We start from the raw sequence: 13,216 nt of genomic DNA, 5'->3' as shown, positions 1-13,216 counted from the left end.
AATATTGAGTCATAAAGAAGAAAATAATTCTTTGAAAGTTAGTTAGAATTGGGCAATGATAATCCAGTGAAGCTATAACAAAACAAAATATAAAGAATGAAAAAATAGAACATAATATGAAACATCTTTTAAAAAACCAGTCCTGAAGTACTGATCAAGAAAAGAAAATATGAGAATAATTGTAGATTTTCAGGACATGGAACTTGCAGATTTTCAGGACATGGAAGAGCCAACATCAAAGATTGATTTCAAGGGACTCAACTAGGACAAATTGTTTGTTTGTTACAGGGAAATGTATACCATATGTTTAAGATTGACATTGGGTAACTCAAAGCAAAGTGTAGAGCAGAGCTGAGTATGAAATGACTCTAAAAATTGTCTAGGAAAAGGTAAAAACAGTAATTTACCCTATCCAAATGAGGTGCAGAGGAAGGACCAAAACAGAGGCATTAGATTGAGGGGTGGGAGAGGGCAGGTAGTTCGAATACTTAATTCATCTTGGCAATGGGTTAAATAGGGAATACCACCACCACCAACAAAACACACACACACACACACACACACCACCACCACCACCACCACCACCACCACCACCAGCAGCAGCATTCCTGTATATTATCAAAAAAATCCAACAGCAAGAGAAAAATTCCATTTAAAATGTAAACAATATAAATAAACAATATAAAATACTTGGCAGCTTACCTTCCAAGACAAACCCAGGAACTATATCAACACAATTACAAAATATTTTTCACAAAAATTAAGTCAAATCTAAACAATTGGAAAAATATTAGTAGTTGCACATGGGTAGGCCAAGCCAATATAATAAAAATGGCAATTCTATGTAAATTAATCTATTCAGTGCCATACCAACCAAATATCCAAAAATATATATTTTTATAAAGCTAGGGGAAAAAAAGGTCAAAGATATCAAAGGCATAGTGAAAAAAAATGTGAAGGAAGATTGTCTAGCCATAAAACTGAACACCCTTTGATCTAGCAGTATTACTGTTAGGTCTATATTTCAAAGATATCAAAAAATAAAGGGAAAAGGACCTGTTTGTACAAAAGTATTTTTAGCAGTTCTTTATGTGGTGTCTTCAAAGAATGCCCATCAGGTGGGGAATGGCTTAACAAGCTGTGATATATGATTGCACTGAATGTTACTGTTCTACAAGAAATGACAAGAAGGATGATTTCAGAAAAACTGGGAAAGACTTTACATGAGCTGATGCAAAGTTAAGTGAACAGAACCAGGAGAATTTTTTTTTTTTTTATTATTTACTTATTTACACAATATGTAAATGATTAGAATATAGGTTTCTTGATAACAAGGACAATTTTTCATTTTTTGTAACCCTAATATTTAGTAGTGGCTGGTGTATTGATATGCAGATATAGTGTATTAGTATTTATTTTATAGATGAGGAAACTGATGTTGAGAAGTTAACTGATTTGCTGATGAGGATCCTGTTGCTTGTAAGCAATCAATGATAATTGGACATCAAATCTAAGCTTCTGTGCATTTCCTTACATTGATGCTTGTTATTGGTGCATTTATGTGTTCCTGTTCTTAATTAGAAAAAAATTTCTTGAACTCTTTTTGATATGACTTAATATTTTTTAAATGGCAGGGACCCTGGATTTGATAAAATAAGGAGTTCAGAATTTATATGTAAAGTGCATTTAATTACTTTTTTAATATTCTGCCATTCACATGTCAGTTCTTTATGTTGTTATTTTCAGGTCTGGATCTAGCCTTTCCAGCTTCTGTTCATGACAATGTAATTTGCAGTAAAATATTTCAAATTCTTTACAAAAATGAAGAGATTGTTATAAATGATGTTATGATCTTCAAAGTTAAAATGCTATTAGATGAAAAAAAGGTAAGCATCCATACAAGTAAAAAATATTTTAAAGCATTCAATATTTTCTATACCTATTCAAAGTGGATTTCATAAGCCATTAATTTCTTTTAAGATTGAAGAATCCCTTGATGAAATGAATTTCCTGTTATCTTTAGATCTGCACTTCACAGACACAGATTATTCGTAAGTATTCAAATAAAACAGTTGACTATTAAAATACCTAGACATAATATACTAAGTGAGAACTGGGAATTTTTTTATTATTCTTTTCTTTCTTTATATTTAGGTAACAGTAGATCGAACACTAAGTCTGGAGTCCAAAATATCTGAATTCAAATCCCACTTCAGATATTTATTAGTTGTATTACCAGGGACAGATCACTTAAATCAGTTTCCACAACTATAAAACAGGAATAATAAAAGCATCTTCTTTACAGGGTAGTTGCGAGGATCAAATGACATGATATTTGTAAAGTGCTTACTATGTTGCCTGGCACATAGTAGACTCTTAATAAACATTTGTTCCCTACATCTCCTTTCTGATGATAATTCTTCTATAAAATAAATTGGGGAATGTAATTTTGGATCCCAAGTCTGCCAAATTGAAAACAATATACTATAATCACACATCTACCCAAATTACATGAAATTTAAATGGTAAAATTGTTTAACATGGAAAAGTATAGGAAAATGAACTCATATATTTCTATACCATGATGAAATGCTAAAGATGAAAACTCTCTTAATTTCTCACAATAGCCGTTTTGAGGAAACATAATGTAAGTAGTATCCCCATTTTCTACACAAGAAGATCTGATTTATTGTGCATTTAATAGTTGTTGACTCACTTTATACACATTGTTTTGATTCTTATATCAGCCTTATAGGTATTATTGATGAGTTTATCCCCATTTTATTCATGAGGAAATTTAAGTATTTTTGTGACTTTACCGTGTGTAATATAGGTAGTAAAAATCAAAAATGAGAAGTTGAATCCAGGATTCTGGACTCAGAATTCATTGTTCTTTCTACTAGAGCACGTTGACCCACATCTTAGAAGTACAGTAAATTAACTTTAGTTATTTTTAGGTTTTACGGCTTATGAATTTATGAGCAGCACTGATAGCTCTCAGAGTTTATAATTCTCATTTTCAAAACTGCCTGAGAAATTTAGAAGTGACTATGCTTACTTGCTTATCCAGCTAAATCATCAGGGATGTATTTTAGACCAGTCATTACTAGAAATACTTTAACTTGATTGACTGCTATGTAGAGAGAATTGTAAATTCAATGAAATAGTTTTATTTTTTATTTGTTGTCTTGCAGTTGCTACTTTAAAACATTTTTTGTAGAATTTCATTGTGGTTTTTCTGCATTTAATTCATCTTAAGTATCACTGATTTATCTCAGTCTTGAGAATTTCGTGTAATGGCATTAAGAAGTCAGCTTCCTACTTAACAACCACTTCTACCAAATTCTAGAGAGTTGTTTTGTTCATCATCTGGTCTTTGTAGTTATTGTTATCTAACTGCTAAATTGGACATATTTCTCGAAATTGTTCCAAAACTGTTTTACAGGTAAAAATCTCATTTCAATCAAAATTTTCTATTTTACTAAAATAAAACATGTCAAAGTCCCCAACAGTGGCTCCACAAAATTCTTTACAGAAGAATAATTTGAAATGTTTTTAAGAATTTGCTAATCTTGAATTTGCCCTGTAATACATTATAATACTAATTGTCATTGTATTGTCATGTTAATCTCTGTGTAGTAGAATTTGATTGTAGTTACAGAAATGCCAAACCTTATTATGAGACAGCTACATAAGATACCTATGGTATGGATATTGAGAACAAAGTGATGAGACAAGTTTTACTTTCTCATTATTGGGTGCTGCTTTTAAAATTATTTCTCAACATTTGTTGAGAGTCTTTAAAAGTAATAATGACCTTTCCCTAAGATTATATTATATTTACTTTTTATTATTTTCTATTATTTTATACTGGCCTAGGAAATATTGTCTTCTAAACCATTTATTTACCTATATACAAACATTTTTGGTTGTTTTTTTGTTTTTTTTTAATAGGGCAGATGACTTGAACTCCTTGCAACTAATAAGTAGCCGAACATTGAAGCTGCACTTTAGCCTCCATAGAGGCCTTCATCATCATGTTAATGTTATGTTTGATTATTTCCATCTTTCTGTTGTGTCTGTTACAGTCCATGCATCATTGGTTGCACTACACCAGCCATTAATAAGGTAAATTTACTTGAATCCTTAAGTCACAATGTTTTGATTTGGGGTGTTTTTTTGGTAGGAAGAAAATTGCTTTGAAGAATGATGTGGAACTGTTTAGAAGTTTTTCAGATTTATTTGTGGTAATATAAATTATGATAAAATAAGTATATAATAAATTTTAGCAGATATATTATGTAATAGTATTTCTTTATCCAAAACATTTTTTAGTAAAAATTTGTAGGATCTTAGGACAAACCAAAGTTGTTCCATGAATGTCCCTATTCTTTAGCATGGTCATGCCAAAATATAATTCTCATTTGATTAGAACTATTTAATGTTGTTTTTTTTAAGAGTGTAGAGAAAAATATTCTAAAACCTCTTTTAATAACCCAGTTGAGTGTTTGACAATCTTTAGTGTCAGGAAATTCATTTTATGTCTGAATCTTAAAGCTGCAGTAAAAGACCATTTTCCCCTTGTTCTGTTTGTATACATCTATTACATATAAGCCTTTTATGTATTTTAGCTATTAAATTTCCTATCATTCTTTCCTCCTATCTCTAGATTGAATAATTTCCAGCTTCTTTAACTTTTGGCTGGATAATATTTTAGTCTTAAAAATTCTTTGCTAAACCCTTTCTATTTCATGTACTTTTCTAGTTATGAAGACTAAAATTAGTCATTGTGTACGGTGATAAACTTTTGAATAATATTCATTATATCAGAAGGATTATTTCAGCAATTCCTAGTTACCATGTTCAGATTTGTATATCTGTGGTGATGTTTTTTACTCTTGATTATTAAACTTAGATTTTTCTTATTTCATTTCTATTGGATCATTTCATTTCTTGAATTATTTAAAAGATGATGTACCATTAGAGTGTGGTATAGTAGATAGGGCATTGGACTTGGAGTCATGAAAACCTAAGTTTAAATCCTACTTATTAGCTGTATGGCTCTCAACCAGTCATTCAACCACTGTTTGTTTAATTCCTCATCTATAGAATAAAGGAGTTGGATTAAGTGACTTGTAAGAGCTCTTCCATCTGTAAATCTATGATTTTATGAAAAAATTGCTAATTTTTAAGTAGGGATAAATTATTCTCCTTAAGTTAAAAAAAAATCTATTAAAATTGCTTAATATCTGTGAACAGAATTTACCCAGCATAAAAGTTAAACTATAAAGATCCTGAAAGATTTCACTTCTTGATGTCATCATCCTCTTTTTTTATATTTACTTTTACAAACCTACATTACAACTATTTGATGTTCATAATGGAAGTTTTCATTTTTTTAAGTTGTATGCTACTTTGAACTTCTTTTTATAGAAGAAACCCTTACCTAGAAACTCCAGTTTTCCAAACTCACTATAAGACTATATGAATAATGCAAGCATAGGATCTCACTTAATTACTACATAGACTATCCTTCACATGCTCATTTTGGTGGCTTTCATTAAGTAGTGAAATATAGGGATGCATTTTCATGATTGCAGAATCCTTCTTACATCTTGCTTACAATTTCCATTATTAACCAGATCACTCTGATTTTAGTTAAACATGTGCTTTCCTCTTGTAGTATAGCAGTTTTTGCCAGACTAGTAAGAAAAAAAAGGATAGCTTACTTAAACATGGACTATTGAAAGAAGATTCTTTTGACTCTGACTCATATGCCGGGAGGATGAACTGTTGGTTTTGCTTATTGGCTAGAGGAAAAGTTGGCGTGCCTTTAATAGCTAATGTTGCTGCCCTCAGTAACTTCTATGAAGCTTCCTATCTGTTGCTAGAATTGTCCTTACTATGAATGCAGAATTTTTCTCTCATTTTCCTCTACTTATTTATAAATCAAGTTGGGAGGTTGGCAAGAAGCAGCAGGACAAGATTAGTGGCAAAGCTTTTTGCTGATGGTATTGATCCAAGGTCATGTTAAAGGTAATATTCCTAGCTTTAAATGTTCCACCAAGTTTTTTCTTAAATTTATTTATTATAGATTTTCTTCCAATCATAGCAAAAAGAGCTAGAGCATTTCATGTTCTTTTATGTTTGTTCTAATATAGGTAAAATTAAATTAATGCCATTAAGCTCAAATAGATATTAATTCACTTAATTATTTAAATTAAGTAATTTCAGGATTTTCTGATATGCCTGGCTTGCACATGATCTATTTCTTTTTCTTTAGTAAGTTATTTTAATTCAGTTTTTCCAAAAACAGTCATACTAACACTTAATTTTGAAAGATATTTGGCAGGAAATGGAATTTACAGTTGACTTGGAAGATCTCTTATTTTCTAAGATAATAACATTTTTATTTTTGCAAATTCAAATTTCTTTTTGCATATGAAATGTGCTTGTTGCTTATGACGATTTTGATTTCTTTTTCCCTTACTTTCTTCAAATTGTGTAAGTACATTAATTTAACAAAATCAGTTATCATTATTTCACACAACATGTAATAGAAATAGTAGAATTATTTTTTAAATGGTCATTTTCAGAGAGATTTTTTATAGAGGATTTGTGCTACCATGTCTTCTTTGACTTCAGAATTGTTCAGATAGTGCCTAAAAGAATTTGTAGACATTTTGTCAAAGCTTAAAATATCCCAGCTGTGGGTGTAAATCATAAAACTTCCTTCTAGCTCTACATCTCTGATTCTGTGATCTTATGAAATTATCTCTATTTCTTGAGAAACTAAGATACCAAGTACATTAAATGCTTTTCCTCCTATAATATTTAAATTATGGATCCTAACTCCATAAATTTTGTCCCACATCAGAATAATTATGTAAATATTTAGGTAATTGTAAACTACTTAATTTGAGTACTACTATTCATCCTTACAGCGTTTCTAAAAAAAAAAAATAGCTAAACTGACATGTCAACTTTGTCAGGTTCCCCTTCCATTTTTTTTAGTCCACTATCTGGATTATGTGAACATTCATCAGAAGAGGAGAATAACAATATTTTTGAGAATCTTTGTCTTGAGTGCAGAAATAATTGTAATCTTTTTCAGCCTCATTTTTCTTTAACTTCTAGGAATAATTTAAAAATTTTCTTTAAAAATGCATTAGTAGAAATCAAAATCTTATAGAAATGTTGCCCTTTACATGAATTTTTATTTTCATAAGACTTTATTTAGTATATATTTAGTTGAATTTATGCTGCTTGTTTAAAAAAAAAAACCAATAATTTAAAAATAATTTTTCCTTCAGCTTTCCTCGTCCAGTGAAGAATACATGGTTAAATAGGAATGCGCCAGCACAAAACAAGGATTCTGTGATTCCTTCTCTTGAAAGTGTGGTCTTTGGTAATAACTACTCAAAACAGTTAACTCCAGATGTAAGACTATAGTATATTTATTTTTTTTCTCTTATTTCAGGAAAATGGAATATGAACAAGTATTTTTTTCAGTAAACTGTAGAATTTTGGATAATTAGAGTCACTTTGGGGATTGAATCTTTTAATGGACTCTCGCAATTAAAAGGGAAAGTTTAGAAACTATCAGATGATTCCATATTCTGATTGTCAAAACTATAATAAAACCTTAAGACCTAGTTTACAATATATATTTAACAAAAAAAAATTTTGACAGCCTCCCAGATTTGTCACCTTTCCACAATTATCTCTTGTTCTGTTAGCAAAACCTTAACAGCCTAACGAAAATGCTTTTAGAGAAATTTATCCCCATCAATATTCTACTCTCTGCAGAATTAAAGATAGACCCTCAAACATTATATGTTCATTCAGCAGAAACTCCCTCCAAAAGGAGATGACATTAGTCAATAATACTAATAAACATTTATATATGGCATATTGTGTATCTTTATACATAACAAATTTGATAAAAATCTTAGGAAGTAATGAGGTAATGAATCATAGCCAATCAAAATGCTGGCCCAGTTAGTTCAGATGTCCCCTCTGGTTCCAAAAAGTAGTAATTATAATTCTAATAAAATAATTTTTACAGGCAAGATTAAAAAAATTTGTGCTTAAATTAAATAAATGAAGATTGTTTCAGTATTATTCAGTTTAATCAATTGAGCCATATTTAATATGCTTAAATTACTTTGATTTTAAAAAAGAACAATTGTATTAAGCTTTACCTTAGTTATGGCTTAGTTGTGGTTTAGATTTGAGAGGGATTATTTGAATTTTATGAAAAAAAATTTTTTCCTGTTTTTAGCTTTTTGAGGTAGTAATATTTTGTCTTAATATTTTTGTTTAGGGATGCAGTTTCATGATTGCAGAATCCTTCTTACATCATGCCTACAATTTCCATTATACACTTTGTGCCAGTTTGCTGCTAGCATTCCAGGGATTGCACAGCTACTTCCTAATGGTAACACAAGAGCTTCCTTCTTGTCACAGAATAGATCTGGGTATGTTGGAAGTAATATGATCTTTTTCTGTACTTCCAAATCTTTTCTATATTGTTAATTATGAAGACACATTGCTATACTTTTCACATGCAAACCATTCATAAATGAAAATATTTCTCTCTCAACTATTCAATCTGAATGTGTGGTTCAGAAGTATTTTACAGTCTTTTAAGAAAAAACACTTCTTAGTGCTACTTTTTAAGTGATTATTTTGACACATAAAAACAAAAAGTAGCAATTATCCTTTGTAATAATGTAAAAATAAAAACAGTAATATTACTTACTGTTATTATTATTAAGTAATATTATGGAAACAAATTAAAGGTCCACCAAAAATATTTAATAGAATGTGTAATTTTGTAAGCATCTGAAACAACTTTAAAAAAACTGATTTCAAATGACTTGCTCTAAATTTGTGGGATTATGAATATTATCTAAATAGTTTTTAAGAGTTATAGGTCACCAATAAGCAAACATATGATTTCATTAAATATATGTATGCATAGATATGTGTAAAATGTGTATGCATATACACTGTATACACAAACACATATATCTATTAGGATTAAAAGTTAAAATTTTGGTGTTATGTTGGATTTTTAATTTTGACATAATAAAAATTAGTAAATTAAATAATTTTAAAGATTTTAATTTTGTTAGCTCCTTTTGAAGAGAGCTTCCATTTTGATTACTGTTAATTTGGTTACATCATATTCTTTTAAATTCTGCCTATTCTTTTAAATACATTAATCTTTTAATATATAATGCTGTCTGTGAAATAGCAGATATCATTTCACATATGTGAAAATTCTTCATTTGAAATTACATCTAAAGTTAAGAAGAAAAGAAAAAAAATGAAAATAAAATTTAATGTCAAAAAAGAAATCTATTTTTTATAATTGCCTGTTTTAGATGGCTTTTTTGTGGTTGCTGTTTTGGGTTTTTTGGATAGATAAACCACAAATATATTTAATGAATCATTACTGAATCATTGAACTCTTGTAAATCCAGCTTTTTGATTCACCGTTACTTTGTTCCTTTGGAAATGGCAAATACCGTGCTTGTCTTTGACTTTATAATGTCACGGTCATTTGAATTATATACACCAAAAAAAAAAAAAAAAAAAAAAAATCCACCAGTTCCCTGGAGGAAAAAATCAGGCATATTGGTTTTTAATTACATTGACTGTTTCAAAAGTTTAAAATACTTGTGCACACATACATCCCATGTGTATGTGATAATAAACATTTCTTCTTGCTAATATATTATTCCTCAGAATGAAAAAAGAATAATGTAAAAGGATTATTATATTTTAGGCCATTTATTATCTGGACAAACTGCTTCCTTATTTTTCCCCTCTATTTAAAACATCTGAATATGTTCTTTGGACAAATTCTACATGTAGAACAATAATGGAAAGTGTCTATTTTCTTCAAGGAACTAGATTATAATCACCTTGACTTTTTTATGTTGAATCAGTACCTGTGATAGAGATCTTAAAACAAAATTATATTTTATTTAAGTTACTAACATAATTTTATATTTAATGTAGTAGATGTTTAAGAAAGAAAATTATTTACATTTTAACTCAGAAAATTACATTTGCCAACAATAGCCAATTTATAAAAGAAGTTGAGTCATGAAGTACTCATCACGTTGTTTTTTTCAGGGACAAAAAATGTATTTCAAATAGAAAAAGTATCAATCCCTTAAATTCTCCCTTTATGGAGTAAGTTATTTTTTTAAAATTTGTACTTGATAATTGTTTCCTCTTAGTAAAAACATACATAGTAGAGATTTTTTTTTCTGTTATGTATTTTCACTTTTGGATAAAGTGTAATGGGAATTAATATAATTAATCCAAAAACACCTCATAATTCAACTCAGGATACAATCTCAAATATTAATCAAGTTTGTTTATTTCTAATTATGCATTTTAAATGATTTATCACAAAACCTTCAGTCTTTGTATGGTAAAAGATAATTTTTAAAAATCTTTTGAATCCATATAAGTACTGATATATGACTTACAGAATAAGATTTGCTTTTTATTATCCAAGATTTTTTAATAGTTTGTGTTCAGTAAATATTTGTTGACAACATTTTGTTTTTCTTAAATCTTTCTTTACTATTTCTTGACATACCCATTTTTTCTTGTGAATTTTTAATCTCTTTTGCATGCATCTTTTAAATAGGTTGCTAAAAAAAATTTATTCACTGTTTAAGATAAAAGTAATTAGCTATATGTAGACTTAAATAATTATTGTTTTTTCCAAAAATAAAATACATGTAACAATATAATTCTAATACTCTGTAAAAACCACAGTTTTTAAATAGATCTATATAGTTGCTTTTTATTTTTAAAATATTGAATTTATTTTTTTTCTAAAACTTGGATTTTCTTTTCCTTCTTCCCATGAATTTTCCAATTTGTAAGTATTTCAAAATCTGATTTTCAAAAAAAATTTGGAAAATGATCCAGAGCTTTTTTGAGAGGAGTTTAAAAAAAAAAAAAGTGGAAATATTATATTCCTAGTATTTAGAATTATGCTTTGATTTCTTTTCTCTTTTTTTCATTTTTACTTTCACCACAATGATGTATTTTTTTGATTGACATCTAATTTAAAAGTGGTGATTAAGTGGATTAGAGAGTAGTACCCACTATCATTAATTGATTTTGAGTAAGGGTGTCATTTCTCTGGGCCTCAGTGTCAAGTGAATGAATGGGATTAGACTGAGGCTCCTACCAACTTTTAAATTCTTTTAAGTTCCTTAAGGAAAGCAAATTGTTTTCTTTTTTTTTTTCCCTATACTTAGCACTGTGCCTACTAATAGGTGTTCATTTATAAATATTTGTTCATTTGAAAATGAATATAATTACATATAAACAAAATTGAGTTTTTTGATCAAATGTCTCTTAAATTTTAAAGAGATTTAAATTGAAATAAGTACCAAGCTTTAGGTTTCATTGTCATCCTTAATGTACACATTTAATATGCTTATTAACTTAACCATTGGACTCTGCTTTATTTAAGTTCTAATCTAACTACAGCATGAGAGCAGTTATAACATTTATTACTAACTTATAGGCAAATTCTAATAAATTACATTGAAAAAAGGAGTATAGTAACTAGTCATGTGTACAATCCTTATAACTAGCCAAGGCCAGCATGCACGTCCTTTACGAGCGCCTTCTTGGAAGAAAATGTCCACGAAACCAGAAAGACACAAATATAGGTATGTTTTTAATGCAGAATAAGTAATCTCATAGAATTTTTAGTAATAGAAATTCTTGTTTTAAATTATTATGATAACTTTATATACAAAATGTAATATGTTCCCACCATTCGTAGTTACAGATTTTGGTTATTTGATAAATCAGAAATTCTTTGATCCATGTAACTTTCTCAATTTGAATCCAATATCCAAAGGGCAGAATTAGCTAAATTTCTTATTTTCAACTATAAAATGGTAAATATAAAAAGGCTATCCTTAAGAATCTTCTAATATCCTTTTCAGCATTCTTTAAATACTTCTTTCTAGATAGTAGTCAAAAATTGTATTGAAGAATGGGGCTACCATGTGATAATTAAAAGGCATTAAAAAACTCATTTTAGATAACATCTATACTGCCAAAACTGAACTAAAGTTCACCTTAGCTTTGAGTAAATTCAGTAATTTTTAAAAGGTGGGAAAAAAATCTAATCTTCATGACAGAAATAAATGAGAACACTATTTGAATTAACTTGAGTTTGAGTTATATTTTAATGTAATATTGCTCCAATTCAAAAGTAATTATTCTATGTTATATAAGAAATAAAAATTTACTCTTAAAAATTAAAATGACAAAATTCTATTTTATGTTTCAAAGACATTTACAATTCAGTTTAATAAGCAAATAATGGTAATAGTAGTTTAACATCTGTATGAAATATTTTAAAGAGTTTTTATATCAAACAAGTAATTTATGTCATACAAAACTGAAAATGTCCTACAGTTCAATATACTTTTTTCTCTTTAAAAATATTTGACTCTTATTAATCTAAAACAAATAAAAAATTAAATAAAAGGACAACCAGACCTTTTCATATGATTCCCCTGCCAAAAGTTAGCTTAGTTATGTTAAAGTTGGTCCCATTTCATTGAAGCAGCTAAAAGTTAACAGGATTTCCGAATATAAGGTAGGGTAGAAGGAATAAGAACAAAAGGTGAAGTTCTAATAAATGTATTTTCTTTAAGCATCATTTTTATGACAATTTCATCTCAAAATATCTATAAACATTTATCATATTATTATTCTCTATATGTATATAAATACATTTTTGGAAATTCTGACCAGATATTTCCCAATGTCTCTATTGTCAAAATAAATTCATTCATATTCAGGGTCATTGTATCCAGCTACTTTCCTTTATTTTCATGAAATCTTAAAATAAGATTTTGATTCATCAATTTAGAATTGGTAGTTTTTCAGTTTATATTATGAGCCTACATAAAACATTCCTATATTAATTTGATTTAACTTGAGGCTTAGACTAAAAAAAAAAGATGCTTTTGTTAAATTAAAAACAGTGAAGAACAAAGAGAAAATAATTTAAAACATACATTCATAACAATTTTCTTAACTGAAGCAATAAATTTAAAATAGAGATGTCAAAACATCCAAAATGGACTGGGGCCCATAACAATCCCAAGTGTAGCCTAAGCAGAGTAAAATATAATTGGGAAATATTTTG

The 13,216-nt window shown here is 28.5% G+C and overlaps 1 protein-coding gene across 6 annotated transcripts in view; it reads left to right on the top strand.

Annotated features, from left to right (window-relative positions):
* FAM135A (family with sequence similarity 135 member A) overlaps nt 1-13,216 on the top strand; it is a 116,467-nt gene that overhangs the window by 51,753 nt on the left and 51,498 nt on the right. For 4 of the 6 annotated variants that reach the window (XM_031964669.1, XM_031964664.1, XM_031964667.1 and 1 more), the window contains 6 exons: nt 1,747-1,886; nt 1,981-2,051; nt 3,955-4,128; nt 7,314-7,440; nt 8,327-8,480; nt 11,640-11,717. In XM_031964669.1, the coding sequence (XP_031820529.1) occupies nt 1,747-1,886; nt 1,981-2,051; nt 3,955-4,128; nt 7,314-7,440; nt 8,327-8,480; nt 11,640-11,717 (744 nt within the window). The remainder of the gene's footprint in view (nt 1-1,746; nt 1,887-1,980; nt 2,052-3,954; nt 4,129-7,313; nt 7,441-8,326; nt 8,481-11,639; nt 11,718-13,216) is intronic. The other 2 variants (XM_031964670.1, XM_031964666.1) reach the window with 1 other exon arrangement.

Source organism: Sarcophilus harrisii, chromosome 4, assembly GCF_902635505.1.
Source record: "Sarcophilus harrisii chromosome 4, mSarHar1.11, whole genome shotgun sequence".
Taxonomy (NCBI): domain Eukaryota; kingdom Metazoa; phylum Chordata; class Mammalia; order Dasyuromorphia; family Dasyuridae; genus Sarcophilus; species Sarcophilus harrisii.
This window is presented reverse-complemented; position numbering and strand designations above follow the sequence as displayed.